Raw genomic sequence first — 24,424 nt, 5'->3', positions numbered from 1 at the left:
TCAATGAACAAGATGTCAAGTTTCGGCTACATTAGACTTAAAATTTGCTAGGATTTATAACTACAGCCACAATGAAGTCAAATACAAAAAAAATCACACCCTATACTGATTTAATCCCGCCTCACAATTGAAAATGTGAAGAGAAGAAGCCTATGTACCAGTGTTTTTCTCTTGGGTTTCTTTCAAGTACTACAAGCAGCACAAGCTAGTACCAGCCATTCTAGAGAAAACTTCAAGAGCCCTGGTGCCTACCTTGCTATGAAATTTATGCGAAACAAGGAACTTACTCTGAGCATGGGGCACTTGCTATAGAATTCCCAGCTGCTGCACGCGAGAGAGGAAAAAAAAAAAAAAAGCATCGATTAGTTTGTGTTCACACATTTATCAATGATGGAAAAAAATTACGCCACAAAGCTAACAGACCCTCTCTTGGGATGCAATGTGTTAAATTTATTTTGTAAGCAATTTTCATTCTGGAGACTAATTGTGCTCAGTAACTGAGTTTTATTCCAAGAATTAATCGTGCCAATATTGTCACCACACCCAGTCAAGTACTAACTTTAGTTAGCACCGTGCATTCCGTTTTGATATAATAGGCTAGTGCAAAAGAAAGTAGAGCTTGTCTGATGAAACTCCTTGCTTACAAGCTGCTGTATGTGATACCATCTAGTTAGTGAGAGGGAATAAGTTCGAAACAATATACGTTTCCCCACAGCATAAAAAGTTGTCCTTCCCCTACAATGACCATGCAACACATGCTGGTTTCAAAATGATTCATTCTTTGATCTTCATGTGGTCTAATTAAAGCAATTACTAAATTGTTTACCACCTCACTAATTAGTATTTTTGTGTTTCAATTCTACAACACACTGAAGGCTAGGTTATGTTCACTTCCATTGCAGGCAGTATTTTAGACTTTGGAGAAATCTTGTTATGTTTTTCAGAGCACTGCAAAATAAAAAACGCATGATCCTAGAAAACTTATTAATTCAAACATATACTGATAGAAAGAGTACAGTGCGAGCAAGTGACAGAGCACAGGCAGCATCTCCACGTCAGTTCTGCACAAATCAGGTACTTAACCTCAACATTGCACTAGGGTTTAGCAAGACTCGGAGGGCTACAGCTAGTCTGTACAAGACCCACAGTGTACTATATAGCAAATAAAAATTCAAACTTAAGGAATTCTCACATACCGAGAAATATTAACGGCGTTCAATTTTTTTTTAATTAACACGAATAACCTTTGAACCTAGCTTACAAAAAGAAAAAAATATATATACATGAATCAAATTCAGCATCCAATTAAACCACACACTCTGACAAAGAATTAAGCCCAATTCCATTGCAAGAAAAGAAAAATATAATTCGCAAAAGAAATGACAAGATGCACATTATTTACCACCGTCCTGGTCTCTCCTGAGCACTTTGAACAGGCTGATCACAACATCCTTGGCCCTGTCCACGACGTTCTTCGAAGGAGATCCCTCGGTTGAAGCTGACCACCAAAAAAGAAGAAAAAGAAAGTGTTTCATGCCTTATGTTCACCGAAAATAACCCCCAGCAACACAAGTGCAGGTCTTTATGCACAAGCATGGCCACTGTGAAACCGTGATCCCTAAAGACCTTTCAGACATGGTCCAACACTAAATAATGGAAAGTAATGTGCTGTGCAGCCTGAGGTAATACACAAAACCCGGAAAAACTTTCAAAAAACAAGATACTATATGAAGTTAACATAACTGAACCTAAAGGTTACTTGTTTACAGTGCTCCCGCACTCACGACATATTTATTCTAACAGTTCAGAGGTTTTGACACACAAATATTGTGCAAAGATAGATGCAGATTAAAGGGACACTGAAGTGAATTTGTAAAGCTCCTGTTTTTGCTTGCACTGCGTAGACTGGCTCAAATTAACACACTTTTCATCGTTTATCCGGTTGACAAGTCGGTAATTATTTTATAAAGCTCGAAAGAAGAAAAACTACCATGCGCGGTCTGCGGCGGCCGCACTAACTAAACGCTGTGACGACTGGAGGAGGTGCACCGTGATTGGACGATGCCCACGATTAGGATTCAAACAAGTTTCAGTTTCGGTTCTGTAAAACAGCATGCTTGACAACCGACGTTATCTGATGGGCATTCTCGATATCTCAGTAATTGTCATACCGTGCTTCTGCCATGTGTCGGCTGTAAAATGCCTCAGATAAGCCTACAAGCACGGCTTGTAATCGCAATAATCACTAGCCGAGGCGTACGCTGTGGATGAGCGCCCTCCACGTCATCGCAGACGCTCAAATGCGATACGCTTTTCTCCCACTTTTCGAGCTTGCCTGGCTCATGCCTCTATCGCAAAAAAGCGCGTCGCAAGGAGAACAGGTGTCTGCTGATTCGGGACTGTGCCCACTGCCCGCTGCCCGCAAGGTTATGGCAACAGCACGCCAACGAGAACTCGCTAGCACGTCCGTGTCAGTCTGCGCGCGTTCTGCGAACTCGTTCGTGGAACAGCGAACGTTACGGCCTAAAAATGGTGAACTCAGTATAGAAAACATCGGCCAAAAACGAAAAAATCAACTTACAAAAAAAAAAAAAGTATCCTCGGGGATTCGAACTTGCAACTTGCAAAATAAGATACCTAGTGCTCCAGACCACTTGGCCACAGGCCAGCGCTGCCGGCATAGGAAATATGAGGTATATAATGTATAATCAGTTTACACTTTTATTTAGTTTTAGCATTTCAAGTACCTTAGGTGACTATTTGTTGTATAGCGTTCGTGCAGTAAGCATCACACAAATTTCCACAATATCTCACTTTTAGCAGTTGCATTTCTTAGACGGAAAAGTGTTCACAGATGTGTGGTCGTGCTGCTGACCCCTGTGCTTGTTCACCCAGCGCAAAAAAGTGCTTCCTGCTCCCTAGTTTTACGCTGTACGGTAAAAGTTTCAGTTGATTTTATTTCCTTAGTACCTATACTGACTTCGCTGACTTCTCCCGCCTTCGGGTGGCCTTAGATTTTCCTACTAGCGTACCAGTCAGCGAAGCGTTGCATGTGCGCTTGTGTGGAGCGACCTGGACTTGGAGCTTGATACAGTGTACAAACTAACAAACTAAAGAAACGCACATTCCCCCATTCACAAACGTGTCGCGGCTTAGTTTCAACTGAGCGAACGGATTGCGACGACCCATCGGCGGCCGGCGGACTGAACGCTGTGCATAAACGCTGGGCCGACTGACTCTGTCGGAAGATCGGCGAGCCGTGCAGTAGCGCAGTCAAGCCAAGTCATCTCCTCCTGACGTCACACGAAAACGCCACAGAAAATAAGCGAGGATGCAGAGAGGAGGACAGCATTTTTTAATTGATTTCTCTACTAAATAAATTCGCGTAAACGCACTCAGAGTGGTCGAAACATGGCCTATGGACTCAGGACTACAATTGGCGCTAGTAATCCGCAATGTTTAATAATCACTTCAGTGTCCCTTCAAGTTTCTGGCTGATCAAAAAAGTCAAGACGATCTATCACTAGTAATTCCAAAATGGCAATATTTTGTTCCGAATATCCCAGACTACAGGCAGCAGCAGTGTTTTTAGTGCATCTTAGTAGTCACCAAATTATTTTACATTACTATTTAAATAAAATATTTTATACCACACTAAAACTAAATACTTTTAATTAGCATGATTGCTAAAACTGCTTTAATTATTAGTAGATTTTGGAGAAGCAAAAAAAGTAATGCCACAACTGCCTCTTTTTTACAACAGGTTAGCGTGAAATATTTACGAAAAGCCAACTACCTTGTTTGAAGCTCCTTTTTTTTTCTGACATACACACATTCTGCAGTTGGGCAAAATCAGCTTATTTCTGCAGTCAAAGGAAGTACTTAATTACACTGAAAAGCATTAGTACAATAACTGATACAAAAGCATCTAGCTTTTGACAACAGTTAGAAGGAGAAACTAGTCGTAATTAAACATGGGGGTTAAATGGAAATTGCACAAGCACTGGACATAAAGGTTCGCCTTGGCAAAAACTGTCACGGGTACGCAGATGGCGACTACACGTGTAAGATAAAAGTAGCGATTTGTAGTGATCACTGCTTGACCGTAGGTGCAAATTTGAAAGGAGCTGCCCACCTTCTTCTTCGTCGTCATCTTGAGCACTGGGGTCCTGGGGCTTTTCAACAAGCTGCTCATAGTCGTCAATCATAGACGTGCCAAAGACACGCACCAGGCTCAGGGGACAGTAGTGCTCAGACCCGTAGCGGCTCAAGAGCTCAACCTGCGTTACAACAATGTGGCGTTGACTGCACTGACTTATCCCACAATGGTGCAACTAAGTGTGGGAGAAACGAGGTAAAGCATGCGTGTCCAGACACAAACACTGCATCCAAATAGTTCTAAATATACCTGAATATCTCATTTTTTTTCAGGAGGCTGTACTTTTTTTTTTACAGTGTGCCTGATTATTTAGACATTTGCCCAATTCTCTTGGGGTTAAAACTAAAAAAAATTGCCGTCACTCCAAAACATGCTGGCCAATATCAAACAACACTAAAAAAATAAAAAAAAATAAAAGTGTCCGGAACAAAACTTTCTGCAACTTGGATCCCATTAAAATTGTTACCACCCAACGAAAATTTGGTAAACGCATAAGAACAAAACAGGGAAGCCGCTATTCAATGTGCATGGGAATAGCTACCACTAGGTTTCAGAAATAGTACATCAACAATTTTTTTCACATAACAAGTGCAGCAAACAAGCCTTTTTTGGTAGGACGGACAGGGAAAAGATTACAGGAGGGGGACAAAGGTTTCTACATGCACAGGTGCTGTCCGGACTCTAGCTTTATTCTCACTCAATTGGGAAAGCGTGAAAAAGAAGGGATGATAGGCATCAGAGGAGAAACATGGATGTGATTTTTGCTCCCTCACTTTCTTCATCAGGAAGCAACAGGTTTCCACTGTTGTCCCTGGCCAGGCCAGGGTCATCACAAGGACAGCCCATACCTCAGCTAGAGGTTTGTGTCATTTTAATATTTCTCCACTGGTAGTTCCACACAAAGAATTCTTAGACATTTGATTGCAAGCTTGCTACCAGTGAGCAAAGAAAAGCACAGCACGGCTTAGGACAACCAAAGTGGTATTATTACCTTGATGTATTTTCCGTACGCTTCCGAGTGAAGCCCGAAGCTTTGAACAACTTTGTGGTCCTGCGCCGTGAAGGTACCTAAAGGGGTCCAGTCTCTTGTTGGGTACCTGTCACTCATCATCACGGCAAATTCCTTGGGCATCGAGGAGAACAGCTCGAAATTGGCTATGTCAACCTGATGAGGATCGAGTGGAGGATGGGTGGGGGAGGAGGAAGAGACAAAGAAAAAATATTGCAATACAGAGCATTTCTGATTTTTTTTTAACCTCAGATACAACCACTTGAAAAAGTTACTTTCACAAACTGCATTCCGCAAAACAAACAAAAAAAAGCAAAAAAAAAACAATACAATTAACAGAGCAGCTGGAGCTCCAGTCGTAACATTGAACATTCACTTCAAAATTCACATTACAATGCATACCCAATAATTCGCTTTATGCATAATGCAGTACTTCATCAGATTTACATATCTAGTTACATAGATAAGCTCTAACACACTTTAATAAAAGGGGCCATGCAGACAAAATAAAAGTTTGTTTCATTCGAAAGATTTAGTGTTTTATAGGGCCCTAAGTGCTCGTTCGGCAGCAAATGATGCTTTATTCCCTGAGAAATTAAATATTGCAAGTCAAAATTTCAATGCTCCTACTAAATCATGCGTTTTTGTGATGTCGAAAATGACGTACTATTAGGAGCAGGGACTTAAAACTAAATATAGCCTGCTGACCAGGGCTGCTCCCGTCTCACAGGTGGCCATTTGATTATCTTGATCATTGCCCACTTTCATAAATGGCACTGTAATACTACTTAAGTGCCAGCATTTGGTTATATTGTTTATCGCCCACTTTCATAGATGGCGCTGCAATACTGCTTAAGTGCCAGTGTTCGCACTTTGCTTCTGACCGAACTTCTGATTCTGATTGTGGGGTTTAACGCGCCGACGCAACGCAGGCGATGAGGCGCGCCGTAGTGGAGGGCTCCGGATTAATTTTGACCACCTGGGGATCTTTATCGTGCGCCGAAATCTCGTACACACGGGCGTTTTTGCTTTTCGCCTCCATCAGAAAAGCGGCCGCCCCGGCCGGGAATCGAACCCGCGACCTCGTGCTCAGCAGCGCAACGCCTTAGCCACTGAGCCACCGCGGCGGGTCTGACCGAACTTCTACACCTGCCGTATTTTTATTACGGTTCACACTAATCATTCCCTAAAACTTAAGCTATGACTCAACAAACATGGCCACAAAAATCATTCCCTAAAACTTAAGCTATGACTCAACAAACATGGCCACGAAAGCGAACGTGCCGCTTGTGTCAGTTGGTCAGTGTTGTTTCAGACAAGTCCAGCGCATCTGACGGCTGTGTTAGCGGTGTCAGCTGGAAAAGTGCCGCACTAACTCCTTTGGTGTTTATGCGTTCGTAACTTTAATTGTTCACCCCACAATCCTTACTGCTATAAAAAGAATGTGCCCTACATTTAAGCGCAAATAGCTTGTTCGGCAAGCTTATAAGCCCTGGCTAATTTGTGCTTGCTTATGCCGGCCTCAGCCAATCGCAGAGCTGGCACATATGACATCATAGGTTCTGTTGTGGGAAATGAGCTAGTGGGTTGCATGGCCATTCCCTTTTTTTCTAATCATATAGCTTATTTGAGCAGTGTGCGTTAAAAGTGGTGTCAGTTTGATTCTAACGAGGCAATCTTTCGGATGAACCAAACTTGTGTTTTGTCTGTATGGCCCCTTTAATTCCACAAAACTAATACATATCTTCTGACAGCCTCAATGAACCCTACAAGCCCAATTTTAATGCAGTCACATTTTAAAGAAACGCTAAGGATGACATGCACACACACACACACAAAAAAAAAGCTGTCATTCCATTATCAATAGTATCATTGCCGTGACAGGGTGATATTCACCAAGGGCTACACAGCAAAGGCTGCGCTACATCTTTCACGGCTGAGCTGGCTGAAGCAACACACTGCCTGACCTAAACTTTGAAGATCAACGTATCTGCATAATGCAAAATGCTTAATACAGTCACTGCCCTCGTATATATGCCCTATCTAAAAATGCACCACTGCCTGAATACGTTCTCTCCAAGCTAGAGCACACACGGCAGGCAGGTGAACATTCCTACACTTTCCCTGTTCAACAGCTGCAACGAGTAAAACATGGTGACGACTCTGCCGCACCTGAGACACTTGGATCATCTCGCAGAGTTCAATGACGAACCAAATCTTGGCCTTGCACGGGTTGAGCATGTACTCGTCCATCTGCTCATTCAGGACGCGGCCTGCACCGTCAGCTTCCGCATTGGTGGCCAGCACCTTGGCGCCACACTCGTACGAGGCGTAGTTGCGACGGCTCTTGCTCCCGCTCGCCTTCTTCTTGGCCGGCGTGCCCTTGACCTCGGGCGGCAGCTCCCCTGGACGGACGCGAGAAAAACGCTTCGCAATGCTGGACACTGCACAATGCTGCCACACGTTCACCAGGTCGTAAACTGAAGACAGCTACATGCTCAGAACGAGGGACACTAAAGGCTCACTAACAGCTTAATTAGCTCTTTCACAGCTTTTGTTTGACCGAAAAAAAAAATGCAGTGCTTTAAATCTTTACAAATACAAACACTTAAAACTGGAATTTCTCTCACCAATTTCCCTTTCATTTCTTTACTGTGTAAAACAGCACATTTCAAATGGAGCAGGTCAAGCATCCCGTGCGACGCTACCACCCAGCAGAAGGTGTAGAAAGAATGAACAGTAAGCCGACAGTGTTGCCAAACCACTTTCGTTAATAATGCCCTACTTTAGCTGCTGTTTGTCAGCGGCAAATATCTTTAAAAAATTCTTATCACCAGTGTATGTGTACACTGGTGGGAGGAACAGACAGTTGTACTTGCATTCACGTTCATAAGTCTCTTGAATACATTCGTTCAACAAGGCAAAGCGTCCAGCTAAAATCAAAACTCAAACAAGGCCTGCTGCTTAAGGTAGTAAGCCTGCCTGTCTGGGAATGCTTACTAAGCTGGAGGTTGTGCATTTTTATAAACACGTGTGCAACTAAAGCTGCCAGATACATTTATTTTACATACAGGTGGTCCCCCTATCTCACCGTTCTTTCCAGAACAATGTCTAAACAGGCTCCACCAATCCTGTTTTGCCATTTGTGATGTGTGATTTTGCAAATAGTAGTGCAAAAAAAACGTTTGGGCCGACGATGCTGGTTTTCGTGCTTTTGGTATTTTATCCATTATCAAACAACTGCTGCTATAGCGAGTGCTATATTGCTATAGTGAGTGAGTGCTTGGCATGGAAATTTACTGATACGAACAAGGAAACTTGTCTTAGCATCAATAATTTGCAACAATTACACTTGATTGAATACTTCTTGCATCCACTATGGTTACCCAGCTACCAGAGACTAAAGCTGTAACCTAAGAAACTACTGCCATACAGGATAGTTGACACGACAGAATGGCAGTGTAAGGGAGTAAAACTATAATGTAGGAAAAACAAGAAAGGCTAAACTGTATGGCAACCCTAACTGGACAAAGTTGTTTTGTTCTTCCCCACCCTTGCTAGAACCTGCGAACTTTAGAATACGGCAACACCGATCCCACAAAAGAAGCAACAACGCGTCATAAGGACAGTGAAGCACCGAATCAACTAGCACAACAGCCATAATGCGGCCCATGCGAGGAAACACCATAAACAAGCTCTTACCACCTTTCTCATGCTCTGCCAGCATCTTCTGCTTCCACTCTACAAAAGTGGGCATCTTTTCGGCTGACTCCTTGCGATCGTGCTCAGCCCCTTCGTCGCCTTCCTTCTTTGGCATGCCGTCAGGCAGCTCGCTCAACTTAACCACGTCCGATTCGGGTGAGCCTTCAACTGCTTCGTCTTGGGTCTCCACCACCGGCGCTTCTGCTGTTGCGTCACTGGGGTGCTGCGCCTCTTGATCCTGCTTGGTTTCTGGCAAGACTGGTTCCTCGGCCCTGCTGCGTTTTGAACACAAACTGCAGCATTATGTTCTGTCTCCACAAAACCTACGAGTGACTCATTCCTAAACACATACTGCAGTTACTTGCTTTTCGTACTGTGCTTTTTTGTACGTTCTTGACAATGCTATTTTATTCGAACCCTTGAAACACCTGGAACCCACAATGCGATTATGCTGAGAGTATAAAGGCTTTAATCTGTATTCAACTATAAATTATCTCCTGTGTTTCATTGACTCAGAGCTAATTTTCAAAGTGCTCATAACAAGAGACAAGGTTTCAAAATTTATTGCCATTCAAAAATATTTTTTTTTGTGCAACATTCAAAGTGAATAGGCGGAATGGCCAGTGGACAAGTGCACATATTGAACAAAAATTGGCCCATATACAGAATACCTCATCAGTATTCGCAGAGTAGTTGTATTCCCTTAGTAAGCAAAATGAGCACGTGGGGGCTCATTTTAACTGTAGTCACCTAATGATACCCGCAAACAACCACAAAACCCCTTTTTTTTGTTCACTTTATCTGGGCAGACACGGGATGAAGAGAAGAAACAAAAGAGAAGGATTGAAATGTGTATAACGGTGATTTTCTTTTTTTTTTTAAATTTAAAACAAGGATTATTTGTTTTGTTTTAAAAAGCTATTGTGTATAAAAGCATTCTAGACGCACTTGAACTGTAATTTTGCAATTTCGCAAACTTGCTAATCATCCCCGCTATCACTATCAAATGACACTTGCTTCGCCATGTAGACCCGCATGGCCAAAACGGATGTCATTAACAGCTAATGTCATTTACTTTGAATGACATTAGATTCGCCGTGTGACAGTGGTATAAGCAGGCAATTTCTAAAGCAGTTACTCAGCAGCCTTCTCTGCAAAAATATGCTTCAGTGGCACAACAGCAAAAGATGACAGCCAGCCTGCCTACCTGTAAGCCTCAGTTGTGGAATCAACTGTCACATCTTCCGCATGCTTAGTTTCATTGGTCTGGTCAGAGCCTTGGTCAGGGCTAGCTCCAGCCGGCACTGCTTGGTCACTTTCAAAAGTATACATTGCTTCCCTGGAAACATGAAACATTTCGCAAAAAGTGAGCATCATCAATAAAAACAACGATGGAGAAACGGTGCCTCGGCATGTCGAAATGAACTCGTGTAAAAGTAACACAACAAACAAAAAAAATCTGAAGACCCCTAAGCATTTCTTATAGGTTGTGAATGTGAAAGCACGAATGTCCAGCTGAATGCCTGTTCCACCTCGCGTTGTCGAAGGGCTGTGCAATATTGCCAGTGGAGACGCTCTGCTTTGCGTTCCGCCTCAACGCTTTTGAATGGCTTCAATCTGTCTCCCACGAATTGTGCCGCTGCTCGTATATGCTGTCGTGTAATGGGAGAGTTGACGGCAGTGGATAATTTCACTGCTTGTTTTTCCCCTCCCTTAATCTGCGGCATACTGGCGGAGACTACCATTTCTCGCTACTGCCAAGTTTGAGCTCACACTATGGGACTGCTCGTGAAGGGACCATTTTCATGTTTGGGACACGTAAATGCTGGACACCGGCCTTTTCGCTCAAGCTCATGCCATGGAATGCCTCGTGATACATATAGCTCGCACACGGTGACACCACCGCCCTTTTTGGTGCAATGCCCTCAGCTTTCTCAGCGCTGCTCCAGATAAGAGCGGCAGATAAGTTCATAGCCTTCCACCATGCACACAAAGCACCAACACGGCAGCTACAGTGACATCAGGGCAATCTATCATGCCTCTCCGAAGAGCCATTTTTCTGTTCTAGGCGCTGGGCGCCGTTTATTATTATTATTATTTTTTTTGCACAATGGGCTATTTTAGGGCTTTTGCCTTAAAAAAGGGTCTCACTTTATAGCAACCTATACCCCCTAAAACAATCCAGTGCACAACTGCATGAATGGCACAGACAACAATTCATTGTATGAACACAAAAAATTGCAAAATAGAATTTCATGTTAATGGCCATGTCACGTTAATGGCAAACAGAATGGCAATTTTTATATAAGTGTACTGACTTGCCTGCAAATGTTATCATATGCCCTGCAAAGCATGCACGGGCTGCACTATTTACACATTTCTATTAATTAAGAATGCTGTGTTACTAGCTGACACCCGCGCTAACATCAACGTAAAACTGACCTTGGTTTCTCGTCAGCAGTAACAATATCTGCTGCCGGTAGCGAACTTCCCAGCCCATTCTGGTTGACATTTGAACAAGTAGAACCTAAATCTATATTCTGTAAAAGCAAAGGTTGAAGAGAGAACAACATAAGCGGATAGCAACACACAACAGCAACAGGAAGGCTCGTTCACTTCTGGCATGAGAACCTTTCCAAACTTTAAAGCATGCATCAGTACAGGATGTTGCACTTGGGGAAAGAAAGCAAGAAAATATTAATAAGAATACAGATGCAACTGAATTGCCGAATCGGTGAGCTAAAGTCCTTAGGGGCACAAGGCTTTCGAAAGTTTAGTAACAAGTACAAAGCTTGTTGAGTTTGGCTTTCAATATTGAGGTCAAAGGGCTCGACAACAACTTTCTGACCCCATCAGGTGCCTGTTGCTGTCCAAGAAAAGCAAACACCACCAATGTAAAACGTATTGCATGGGCGTACGGTACTTCAAAAATACATGACTTACTTGTGTTATAACCTCCACGGTAGGTGATACGAGTAATTCGTCTTGCTTGGTGGAACTAAAAGCATCCAAGTTCTTGGAATGCTCGGAGCCCTTCTGCAAATAAAATAAGACAATTGAAAAGGTCACTTTCTGTAGACTTCTTCCTCATCAATACACACAGCAAGTGATCAATTCTGTTGAATACACTTCTCACCAAAATGTTCTCTAACAGACTTTTCATACCCACATTACCAACCTGTTCTAGCTATAGAGAAAACAACCACCCATGTCAAGCATTCCCAAACCACAGTAGTGTTCCTGCCACATAGACAGAACAAGACATGGCTCCTCTTTTATGACAGTTAGCCCACTCCTGGAGCCACGATTTACAGGAATTCAGTTTAACTGCACTGACAGGGCGGGCTTAGACACCAATTTTCCCGAAACAGTGTCTCAAAAGAATGTGGCTCCTGCGGTCTTTGTTTAGGGATTTCTTTTTTCTTGTCCTCTCACAGGAAGTGCAAAGCAGCAGCAACAACAATACAAAAAAAGCAAGACCTGGCTGACTGGAAAACAAGCAGGCATCAGATCAAAGGGTGTACCAAGATCTGAGAAAATGTCACTGCATGCTTTTGCCCAGTTTGAGTCGCCTTTTAGGGGAAAGTTATCCCCACCCTGCCCAAGCACTCCAGATTTGTCACTGTACCAAGGGTGCTTTGCCCGAAAGCTTGCATAAAATTCATTTTCCACCATAAAAGCATTCCCTAATCTGACCTTGAGCCCAGCGCTGCATACCACCATAGTTAGGAGCTGCCATGGAACTACAATCCCAAAGAGGTTTCCTTCATACTGCAAAAAGCCGCATAAAGTGACCCTTGCGAGTTAGTTTTGGCAGATCTGTGGGGCACATGCTTGGTGATAACATGAATGCTGTGCTTACTCCTTACAATTTGCGTTAGGCCACATTTACCTCGAGAATCGGTGCTATTCTGAAAGGTGATCTCTCATAACCCATGCAACAAACAATTAAAGTGTAATTACTGGTTAGGGCATAATTTAGAAATTAAAATTTAATAATTACTTGTGTGCTAAAAGTTCGCAAAATTTTCAAACCTCAAAACGTGCGAAAATTAGGGGGTGTAAGAATAAGGGGTTTTACAGTAAACTAAGGTTCTAGACCGGCACAAGAAGGTCAAATAATGGATTGTGTGAATTAAACGGCACAGTGCAGCTACAAATAAGACTTCAACAAACCAACTTCGGTGTCCATTTAATATGCGACAGCCTAAAGAATAAGTTTCTCGCACTTAAAGGGGCCACGAGGACAAAATACAGGTTTGGTTAATCGGCCCAATAACACCAATACCAATTTTATCGCAAACTTCAAATAAATAACCTAGATATTAAGGAAAACAGATAAAGCAGTGGCAGCTCCCCAGCCACTTTCTGGTGAGGTCTGTATGATGTCGCACAATCTTGTACTGGAGGTCGCTAACCAAAACCACCAACAAGAATCACGACTGGGTGATTGTAGTGGGGCCTCAGGTTCTGTTTAATCATATCCCTTAAATTCAAACGTGCAGTTAATGCACTGATAACTGCTTTTAGTGTCACTCTCTCTCTGTTGCATCACTGCTGACATTGTGTATCGCAAAATTTGAAACTTTTCAGTATTTCTTGATTTTTTTTTTCAGTTAAAAAACAGTCTTTCTCATGAGTGGAATGAAGCTGAGCGAATTACCCAATTGAACAAGGTTGTATTTTATTCTCAGGGCCCCTTAAAAGACAGAGGCACCAACATAAATGTCAATTCCTACTCAAGCCTCCGTTGATAGGAGAAAACTTCACTGATGTGAGTGACAACCAGGAAATCACGATATAGTACGACATATAAACCTATCAGTAGACAGACTGCTCCAAAAAAGTTTGAAGGCAAAATTTAAATTGCAGTAGGACGTGTTTCATTTAAAGAAAAATTCCTAGCTACCTCTAACGCCTCGCACAAAGTGCCAAGCATTCATTTTGCCCACTTCGCAAATGCAAGTTAAACCAAGTACAGGAACCCGCAGATTAACAGTTCAAAATAGCAGATTTACCAGAAACCAGACTCGCAAGGTGACAGGAGACCCAACAGCACAGAATGGTAACATGAGATTCTTTGTAAAAAAGTTCACTGGACGCTTGAAAGTATCCTGTAATTTACCCCCATAAACAGTTTCAGTTTGGCTTTCCCCCGCAACTTCGGCATTCTGTTAAGAAGCCAGCACAACAAAGCTTGTGCTGTGTAAAGAAGCCAGAGGGACGCGCAAACCCTGCGGCAAAGCCAACTTTTTGCATCATTGGCTTGGGGAATGAAATACTTGGGGAACTGCAGAATGGATTTAGACAAGACAGGCGACTGGATGACAATTTGTTCGTGATAACGCAATGCATTGAAATTGCGAAAGCACAGAATAGACCACTATGGATTACATTCTTGGACATTAAAGGGGCATATGACAACGTAAAAAGAGAATGACCGTGGAGAATGGTGAAACTCAAGGGATTAAATGACGAGTTAGTAAAGTTCCTTATAGCAATCTACAAAGACAATAGAGTGCACATTTCTTGGGAAGGATAGAAATGCGCCCAGCAGGCCAACATCCATCGGGGACTGAAACAGGGATGCCCTTTGAGCCCAATACTGTTCATGCTTTACATGGCAGGGTTAGAAAAGAAACTGGAAGAAAGTCAAGTAGGGTTTAGCCTCACCCATATGCTGCAAGGCGAAGTGGTACAACAGCATATTCCGGGAATGTTATACGCAGACGACATTGTTCTTTTAGCTGATAACCAAACCGATATGCAGCGGCTAATAAATATTAGCGGCCAGGAAGCCACCGACCTCGGGTTAAATTTCAGTGCAGAAAAATCACGAATAATGGTTTTCAATGACGCTACCACTGACGTAGTGTCTATCCAGCAAGGCGAATTACCTAGAGTGAAGGAATATAAATATTTGGGAGTGTGAATAAACGAAGGGGATAACTACTTAAAGGGACCCGCAAAACTTGCCATCGACTACAAGTTTTTGGGATAAAGTATACTGTCCCAGAAATCTCCTCCCGCAAGAATTATGAAAATCCGTTCACAATTAACGAAACTACGCGCGATGAGAAATCGCGCATAATCGTTCCCTCTCAACTCGACCGGGGACAAAACGCCACGAAAGCAGCGCGCTCTCTGCCGGAGAGGGGGGCGGCTCGCGGCGTTCTCTTCGGCGGCCTTCGATATATCACATGCCGGGTAGTTTTCTCCTTTTCTCCGCAACGCGGAGGGGCCTATTTCCGGTCTGGTGCCACAAAAAAGCAGGCATGGGTGCCTGCTCGCAAGTGCGCGCTCGGGCTGGTAGGGCGTTTTTGAAGCAATAAACGTTTTTAGTCAAGTAATCCCGTTGAAAGGGAAGTATTGAGCTCATCACTCAAACTCCGCGCGCACTCAAAACACAAAAAAGAAATGGCAAAACTGTGCCTACAGGTTCAGGCATAGAAGAGGTTCGTACACAGCGATGACGACGACGGAAATGGGAGAATCTAGCCGCAAAGTTGACCAGTGACAGCCGATCGGGCAGCCATGGCCTATGTGACGTCCCTTAGGCCATGCCAGGGGTTGCATAATGAGGACAACTGAAGAGAGAGCAGTTGGTTTTTCCGCGTCTTTCACATCGATTTGCGCGCTCACTGCTTCACGTTGTGGGAATCGTGGAGAACCGCGACCTGCGATCCCGAGCCAGCGCGCGCTTCGGGAGAGACGCTTGTGCGCTGGAACCGGTCCGGCGCTCCGCTGGTTCGTCGGCGTCCCCCGAGAGAAGGCGCCACCGATGTGTGCGGGGATAGGCGCGCGGGCGCGAGCGTGCGCGCACGGGAGACGGGGGGAGTATCGGCGGAGACCCGGTCGAGGCGAGATCGGCGGAGCGCGGTGGCGGCGGATACTTCTATCTCAGGTGGGAGCTTTGTTTGTCGCGCGCCGTGAGTGCCTGCCTCCCGTTCGCGGTCACGAACCGGACGGCGTGATTCGTGAACGCCGTCGAGCCCTGTGCTCGCATGCTTTGGGATTCCCCAAATAAACGGCTGTGCTTCGGCACTACTGTCTACTGTGTTCTCGTATCGGCGAACCTCGCTGGGCTGCCGTAGCCATGGGAGCCCGCGTGGTTGACACGCCGGGAGCTAGCGTGGTGGCTTACGCCAGGACTGGCTGGGCCTCCGAGGAACCCCACGTATATCCCACATGGCGCCCGAACGTGGGTCTCGTATTCGGACGAATTCGAGGTTGCTAGCTCTCCGAGAAATGCGTTGCTGCAGTCGTAGCCCGCTACCCTTTGTCCGGAAGACTTCGGACGAAACGCCTCGCGCCAGTCGGTTGCAGGCAGACAGTTATGATGCCCGATACAGCCGTGACGGCAAATGCGTAAACCTTCCTACACGCACCAGGCGGTGAGTCAGTAGGATACCTCCGAGCACCGCAGTCGCGGCCCGCTTGCGAGACGGGAGGTGCGTAGGCCTTGTTCCAACATGGCGGCGGGTCGCCTTCCTCGTAGCGCCGTCCCCGCGCAGTCGCGCCGGCGGCGCCGGTTGAAGTTTCCCCCAGGCGCGGCGGACACTACCGAGCGAGGGTGCGGTGTTTGGGAGTTCGCAAGCCGCACGATGAGCCCGCCGCTACTGCGCTTCGAGTCCGAGGCGGAGTGTTTGCCGATTTGACGCCTGACAAAGAGCGAGGGGGATCGCTGAAGAATCAGTCTCCTCTCGCTGCGGGGGGAAGCGGGAGCAATGGGACCGTTGTCTCCGCGCTTCCGGAGTGCGTGCGTCTCGATGCCGTGAAGTCTCCGCTTGAGATTGCGTTTAGGCAATAAGAGCTTCGCGCGGCTCGGCAGCGGGCTCGTTGGTCGCGAGAGATCGCCAGTCTTAGTAAGAGACGGACTCTCAGGCGACCTATACCGGTGATGTGCGCCCGTAAGCCGCTGGTATTGCGGTTGGCGCTGGCTCTACGGCAGCTTGTATTGCTGCGAGTGAGTTGCAGGAGCCCGCCTGCTTGATGCTGACGCTGCTTTGCCGACCAACGCACCAGTCCGAAATAGCTCGGACGGGCGTTTCGATGCCGACAACCCGTAATAGTCAGGCGAGCTGCCTCCAGGCGGGGGTGGCGGCTGGAGCACAGTTGCCGGACTCGTGATTCCGCGAGCAAGCGAACGTGCAAGGGGGAGTCCCCTCGGGCATCTTTGTTACCCTATTTGGCGAGATCGTCGATAAGGTTTCCGGCCAGTCACAGGAGATTGCGGAGTCCCGCTGCTCCCCACTTCAAGTTCGGGAATCGTTTAAACTGGACGGTGAGAGCGAGACCTGCAGCATACGGATACCACCGGGAGCCACGCCAGTCACCACTGCCACGGACAGCGAGGATGGCCTGCTGAACCACCGGCGGGGCCGAGCGCGGTTCGTGGAGCTGCTACTCCAGTTGCTGCTTCGGCCTGCCGGGCGGCAGCCAACCGTTCGGGAGGACCTGCGGCCGAAGCGGCCACGGAACCCAGGAGGCGGCGGTATCTGGCGCCTACGCGAGCGGCGCGAGCCTTCGGGCAGCCGCAGTGGGCGCGGCCGTTCCTGTTGCCGCCTCGAGCTGGGAGTGGGGGTCGCATCATGGCGCGACCCCGGCGTTCGTCGGCTGCGGCTGCAGCTACCCCCGGGCCTGCCAACCTGCTGTGCTGCCCAACCGCGAGAGACTTGGAACCATTGCAATGTGTTTGCGGGTTTGTGAGGCGAGCATCGCGACGGCGGCATCGTGTGGCGAACTTTGGTGTGGAGTGGCGTTCGGTGGCTGTTTTGCTGACTTGAGACGTGACGAGTGTGGTGCACCGTGGCGTCACTCGAGCTCAAGTGGCGTCCAGTTTTAGGGGGGAGGAGTGTGGGAATCGTGGAGAACCGCGACCTGCGATCCCGAGCCAGCGCGCGCTTCGGGAGAGACGCTTGTGCGCTGGAACCGGTCCGGCGCTCCGCTGGTTCGTCGGCGTCCCCCGAGAGAAGGCGCCACCGATGTGTGCGGGGATAGGCGCGCGGGCGCGAGCGTGCGCGCACGGGAGACGGGGGGAGTATCGGCGGAGACCCGGTCGAGGCGAGATCGGCGGAGCGCGGTGGCGGCGGATACTTCTATCTCAGGTGGGAGCTTTGTTTGTCGCGCGCCGTGAGTGCCTGCCTCCCGTTCGCGGTCACGAACCGGACGGCGTGATTCGTGAACGCCGTCGAGCCCTGTGCTCGCATGCTTTGGGATTCCCCAAATAAACGGCTGTGCTTCGGCACTACTGTCTACTGTGTTCTCGTATCGGCGAACCTCGCTGGGCTGCCGTAGCCATGGGAGCCCGCGTGGATGACACGCCGGGAGCTAGCGTGGGGGCCTTACGCCAGGACTGGCTAAGGCCTCCGAGGAACCCCTCACGTATATCCCACAACGTGCACGTGTAATATTTGGCTCAAGTATTCCTGGCAGTGTAATCTAAACGTCGCGCAGGTTTACTTGCACTGCTCAAAGAGTGTTGCAGGGTCCCTTTAAGAACTCACGAGGAGCAACTTAAGGTTAAGGGAAAGCGAAACGCAGCTATAATGAAGCATAGAGCTCTGTGGGGGTATAACAAATATGAAGTAGTAAGAGGAATGTGGAAAGGAGTAATGGTTGCGGGTCTCACGTTTGCGAATGCTGTACTCTGCTTAAAATCAGACGTTCTATCAGGCCTTGAAGTAAACCAGAGAACAGTAGGACGTTTGGCCTTAGGCGCGCATGGAAAAACAACTAACGAAGCAGTTCAGGGAGATATGGGCTGGGCGTCGTTTGAAGTTAGAGAAGCTCAAGTAAAATATGCTTTGAGATGAGGTTGAGGGCAATGGATCAACGAAGGTGGGCAGCTAAGGTTTTTAGGTACCTATACTTGAAAAGCATGGACACGCAGTGGTTAAGAAAGACTAGAAGGCTAACGATGAAATACGAAAAGAACAGTGGAGAATCCAAAACAGCCAAGGTAACCAAAAAAGAGGCAAGGCAGATTGAAACGAATAAATGGAGGGAAAAAATGGAAGCTAAAACGTCGTTAGAGATGTACAGGGCTGAGAAATTGAGCATCAGAAAGGAAAATTTCTACAATAATTCTCAGGGCAGTGCTTTGCTTTTTGAGGCTAGAGCAGGTTGCCTGCGAACTAAGAGTTTTGTGGGGAAGTATTCACAAAATGATGGGGTATGCGTGGTCTGCGGAAAAGAAACAGATACTATGCGGCACATAGTGTTAGAATGTGAGGGTATCCAAATCTACATGAAGAGAATATTGGGCTTCCAGAAGCCCTAGGATTTAAGGGTATCACAGAGGAAGTTAACTTCAAGGCTGTCGAGGGGACGAAAAGAAGATTAGAATGCTGGTGGACGAAAAGCAGAGAGGGGAATATTGCCTAGGACAGTTACCACCTGTAACAGGCAAAAAAAAGTATTTCGTGCCTAATAAGCTTTAGTGCCTGCCCTAAGCAGCACTAGTATTAAACCAAGAGTGTAAAAAATGGTTATATTAGTCCTTTTTGGTAAGATAACAAGTCCTCACCCCGCTTCAAAGGGGAAACCAATAGCAATCATCATCATCAGCAAGGTTAGAGCATTGAGCATTGCATCTTTGTGACAACTCCAGATGAATCTCATGCTAATTAAATTAGCATGTTTCAAATACAGTTATTAAAGCAATTCCATTTTCTAATAATAAAGCAGTTCCATTTTCTCGCTCAGTGCACTTCAAACAGTCAAGGCTGCAGCAATTGGCTGCTTTGTCCGAGACTTCTCATTGAGCATGAATCCCCACTCTGTTCAGCATCCTGAAGCATGCCATAAGCATGAGATCGCTTGGAGTGACTATTATTTGTGAACATTGTAGCTACTCATAACCTAAAATATGCAAGCGACTTTCTCCTAAAAACTTAAACCTGTACCGCCTGTTAAAAAACAGAGAAAATATGTTAGTGAACTAACTCCATAACAGCTTCCTGCCATATCAATACCAAATCTCTAACTGAATAAATTAGGCAAGTGGTTTCATAAATAAACAGAAGTACCACACTAAATTGAGTGTAAAATAGAATGTGGCAACGTTTGTGATTATCAAATAAGCCAGCAGTTTAGGAAAGGAGGATGATGGAGATGCAGGAAATGCATTGCGAAGAGAACGAAGAGTGTTTCTTTCTCTTTTTTTTTTCTTTTTTTTTTGCCCTTTCCACCCTCCAAGGAAATGGGGGGGGGAGGGGGGGGGTTTAGACTAGAGGACAGGTGTGCCTCACAGGAGTACACATCCCTTGCTAGTTAACTTTAATAAGTGAAGCAAGCTATCTATCATTCTTCGAGTAATCCAGTCTAAATTGCATGGATTTGGGGTTGGCGACTGTGTGACACTTTGATAGAAGAGATCCTTCAAATAATGCAACTTGTTGTAACGAGGATTTACTCCATCTGGATTCAAGTGTACAGTCATGCTTTCAAAGACACCGGTAACAAAAAGTCTAACAGGACGTAAAACGCACGAAGGTCATTGAGATCACTGTGATTGCATGAAGATCATTCAGGCAATAAAATGGTATACCAAGGCACTAAAGGAATAAAAACTTGCAGATTGTCTGTACTGTAATTGCACAGTAAGCTCCTAAATTCAGTTTAACTCTGACTAAATAAACTTTTCCCACATACACTGCTGTTTGGAATGCTTTTCTGCATCCTTGGATAATCGCCATCATTTTTTTCTGGGCAAGAGCTGCCTTGCATGAGCACCGGCTTTAACGTATGGTTTTTGGTTGCCAAAATAGCTTGTAGGGCGCTATGTCGGGGCGAAAGAAAGGAGCCTCAGACAGGACAACCGTTAAACGGCAAGACAAAGGAGATTCTCTTTTGTGAGCACTCAGCGAGACCCCATGTCTCGTGCCCTCGCACAGCTTATCCCATGATGTCACTCCTGCTGCTGCGCAAGGGGTGGTGCTCAATCCAGCATTGCCGCTGGTGCTGCTGCTACAAGCTAACTGCCACGAATGTTACACTATACAGCTCCATAAAGCCACCATGAATGCCTCGATACTACTCAAGATGTCATACGGCCCCCCCGTTTGCCCAAAATCCTTCCCTGAAGACAGCCTCACCAACCGCCGCGGCTAGGCATAACACCGCCTAGCATGGTGTTAGCGTAGCCTCTCTCTCCGCAACCCTCTCCTCCCAAACATTTTTTCGCTTCTCATTTCTTCTTAGTCACATCTACCTGGACCAGCAGCTATGGCTTTGGCAGGTCAAAGTACGGAAGGGGAAGCCCTCAGATGCCCCTCCTTCCTCACTTCTGGGTGGGTCTTAGTTGAACAGCTTCCTCCAGTGTGCCTTTGTTTATTGTTTTTTCTAGTAATACAAGTTTCTCTTCCTTAGAGAAAATCAAGTGATCACCCATGTCAGTTGTTACGGGAAGCTCCTTCACTAACAACTGAACTTTTATTAATAAAACTATCTCAGATGCAGTGTAATACGCGGAGTGGTGCCGATTGTGGCAAATGGAAATTAACATAGGAAAAACCAAACACATCAGATTTTCTTCCGGTACAGCCAACCCTCCTCCCACATATGCAATTAATGACAGCATAGTTGAGACGGCGTCATCAATAAAATATCTTGGCATTTTTCTAAGCTATGATTTAACATGGAACACTCATCTTGAGTACATTACTAATAAATCCTTTAAAAAACTCGGTCTCCTGAAGCGTCGTCTTAAGTGCGCAAACGCAGACACTAAGCTTCAGGCATATAAAGCTTTGATCAGGCCTTCCTTGGAGTACGCGTCAACTATCTGGCACCCTCATACGGCAATATTGACTGACATGCTGGAATCAGTACAAAATAAAGCAGCCAGGTTCATCTGTTCTTGTTACTCTAGTTATGAAAGCGTCTCATTACTAAAGCATAATTTGAACCTTCCTTCTCTTGCCATGCGCAGAAAGTTGTCTCGCCTTTCCTTTTTTCACTCTTTGTATAATAGTGACACAACGTTTTCCCGAAGTTTCATTCACCCTGCTCCTTACGTATCTGCTCGAATCGACCATGCGCATAAGATTAAACCAATATTTTCGCGCACTAACAAATACCAGTTGTCACCCCTTTCTTTGTGTATAAACGAATGGAATTCCCTACCTTCAGCCATAGTCTCCCTCACTGATCCATCGCGTTTCAAATCTGCTTTATTGTCTTATTTAGAATCCGGTGAAGATATGTAGCGATTCTTTTCGTGTATTACGCGTGTTGACAATGCGCTCACTTCTTTTCAAGTTTGTTACATGCTGTTTTGACTCACCACTTTGTCCCAGTTCCCTCACCAAATGTATAGTTGACAATGTTGTATCCGGTTTTTGTATCCCCCCTTATGTAATGCCCTCTGGGCTTTTAAGGTATTTAAATAAATAAATAAATAAATACTCATGCAAGCCGCCAGCCCCACTTACCTCCAGTTCTGTTGTGGCAGCGCCATCGACATGTTCAGCTGCAGTCCTGGCTACGCCAGCTAACACGCTCTCAGCGTCTTCCTCACAGCAACAGGTGCATCTGCAAACAAGGCAAAAGAGAAAAATTCAATTTAGCACACACCTAACACTACAGGCATGTGCTGTTGCAGAGTGCATATCTGGACAAAGCAATGGGCCGCCACTTTCCAGCAACAGCAGGGGAAGCAAAATAAGCACGTGGCCCCCCTTCCTTCCCCCTCCCCCTCCCTCCTCCTCCCCCCCCCTCCCCCCCCCCCCCCCTTCCCAGCACTGGACAGTGACCTCCCTCATCATGCATGGGGCCCAGGAACAAAAACGTTCGCACACCCAGGAACCTGTGACATGCCTATTTCAACAGCCGGCGAGTGCTAAAATAACAACGCGTCTGCCGCAAATGAACTGCAGTGGTGGCATTTTTTCCTTTTTGTACAACAGATATTGGCGATACCCAATTCTTTTTAAAGCACAAAGACGATTTGGCAGACATGATTTTGTAAAGCTCTCTTCAACTAGCGTTTCCATATTCACATCTCAAAACCCATTCTGCCACTGTAATAATTTGATATGGGTGCCAAGTTCCTGATATTTTTGCTTCTAGTTCATTCACAGTGAAGAAATGAAGTTTTTCGGATTTCTTCTAGGTGGGAGTAGGGTAGCTGACAACAGATATAAATAGCAGTCTTATGCATGTACAGGTCTCTCTTCGCAGTGCTTGAAATGAAATTCTTGAATTTAAACAGGTTTCTTAACTAAGTGGTCCTGCAGCAGGCAGCAGACACTGCAAGTCACGAAGTGGTTCTTTAACTTAGAATTACAGCCCTAAATGTAGTCACATTATACGGGCCCCAACAGATAGGAAAAGTTAGCTTGCTGGACATTTGGGCTGGTTGTGGTTCACGGTGGTGGGAAAGCGCTCAAAAACAGAAAGAAGCAGTGTATTTTACACATCATTTCCTTCATCCCAGTTTGAGTACTTTTTGATTGCCAAGTTCACTTGTATTCGTGAGTTTAATACATTTTGATGGATTATGCCATTTTTGACGCTGAGTCTCGTGTATTTTGAGTAGCAGTTCATTTACTGTGGCATTGCAAAAATGCAAAAAAGTGGCAAGGAAGAAGTCTTTAAAAAAAATTGGCAGCAAAGCAAATGCATAAAAGGGCTGCAACTTCCGCTGTAGTGTTTGCACTAAGAAAGCAGATTGCAGATGTATGAAGAAAGCAGTTATGAGCTTTATTTTAACTCAGTGCCATACATTAAGGAATAAAAGTGGCATATAAAAGGAATAAAAAAGGACTTTTACAAGAATTAAAAATTTGGTTACTTTGGTGAAGGTTATCGCTACAATCAGATAAAATATATTTACTTTCTAGAAACCCCACTCATTCATTCACAAAAACAAAAAAGGCCAAATATAATAATTTTGTTTCTATTATTTTTTTTAACTTGATTCGTTCAAACTAATTAAACTTCTGCACCTTGTCACTACACCCACCCTAAAACTTCCGATAGCTTCAATCTCGTGCAGAGATGCGAAGGGGGCAGCTGGTGCGGCAGCAATCTATTCACTCCCTACGTGAGCGTCAGTGCAGGCGGCGCCGCCCTTACAAGACAAGTACAGTCAGCCATGAAAACTACTGTAAAACTACGACCAATTCTATCAGTTGCTGCCTATTGCAAAACTATTGCAGTACTGTCGATAGTCAACTATGGTAGTGATATGGACATTCAACCATTAAGTTTTCAAACACTACTTATAAAAATATCACTCATCAAACACTTATAAAAATATTGATATAACTGACAATCAATTCCTCAATAATTCTGAATAACCACCTAGGCCACATGTTTCTCTGATGGGATTTGAGTGGAACATCTGGAGGGAGATTACCAAACGGAGAGCAACTGCTGTCCAACTCAAAGGTGAATGGAAAATCATGTGGAACCACTATGCACAGGAGTCCCAGGTCAACACATAAGTGCACCACACGAGCACTACATTAACAGAACAAGAGAAATTTCAGGGCTGATAAAAGTGTTAAACAGTTCTAGAACATGCAAGTGATGGGTATGGTCCCTCT

General features: G+C 45.4%; 1 protein-coding gene across 7 annotated transcripts in view; it reads right to left on the bottom strand.

The window, feature by feature from the left end:
• LOC144146789 (SUN domain-containing ossification factor) overlaps positions 1–24,424 on the bottom strand; it is a 111,761-nt gene that overhangs the window by 17,676 nt on the left and 69,661 nt on the right. For 5 of the 7 annotated variants that reach the window (XM_077678743.1, XM_077678725.1, XM_077678748.1 and 2 more), the window contains exons 2-11: positions 22,307–22,406; positions 11,814–11,906; positions 11,313–11,410; positions 10,078–10,209; positions 8,871–9,145; positions 7,341–7,573; positions 5,151–5,324; positions 4,136–4,280; positions 1,403–1,498; positions 288–324 (exon numbers count right to left, since the gene is read on the bottom strand). In XM_077678743.1, coding sequence (XP_077534869.1) covers positions 288–324; positions 1,403–1,498; positions 4,136–4,280; positions 5,151–5,324; positions 7,341–7,573; positions 8,871–9,145; positions 10,078–10,209; positions 11,313–11,410; positions 11,814–11,906; positions 22,307–22,406 — 1,383 coding nt within the window. The remainder of the gene's footprint in view (positions 1–287; positions 325–1,402; positions 1,499–4,135; positions 4,281–5,150; positions 5,325–7,340; positions 7,574–8,870; positions 9,146–10,077; positions 10,210–11,312; positions 11,411–11,813; positions 11,907–22,306; positions 22,407–24,424) is intronic. The other 2 variants (XM_077678737.1, XM_077678734.1) reach the window with 2 other exon arrangements.

Source organism: Haemaphysalis longicornis, unplaced genomic scaffold, assembly GCF_048455015.1.
Source record: "Haemaphysalis longicornis isolate Haplotype H1 unplaced genomic scaffold, Haemaphysalis longicornis Haplotype H1 scaffold_1, whole genome shotgun sequence".
Taxonomy (NCBI): Eukaryota; Metazoa; Arthropoda; class Arachnida; order Ixodida; family Ixodidae; genus Haemaphysalis; species Haemaphysalis longicornis.
Note: the sequence above shows the minus strand (reverse complement) of the source record. Positions and strands in the feature narration are given on the sequence as shown.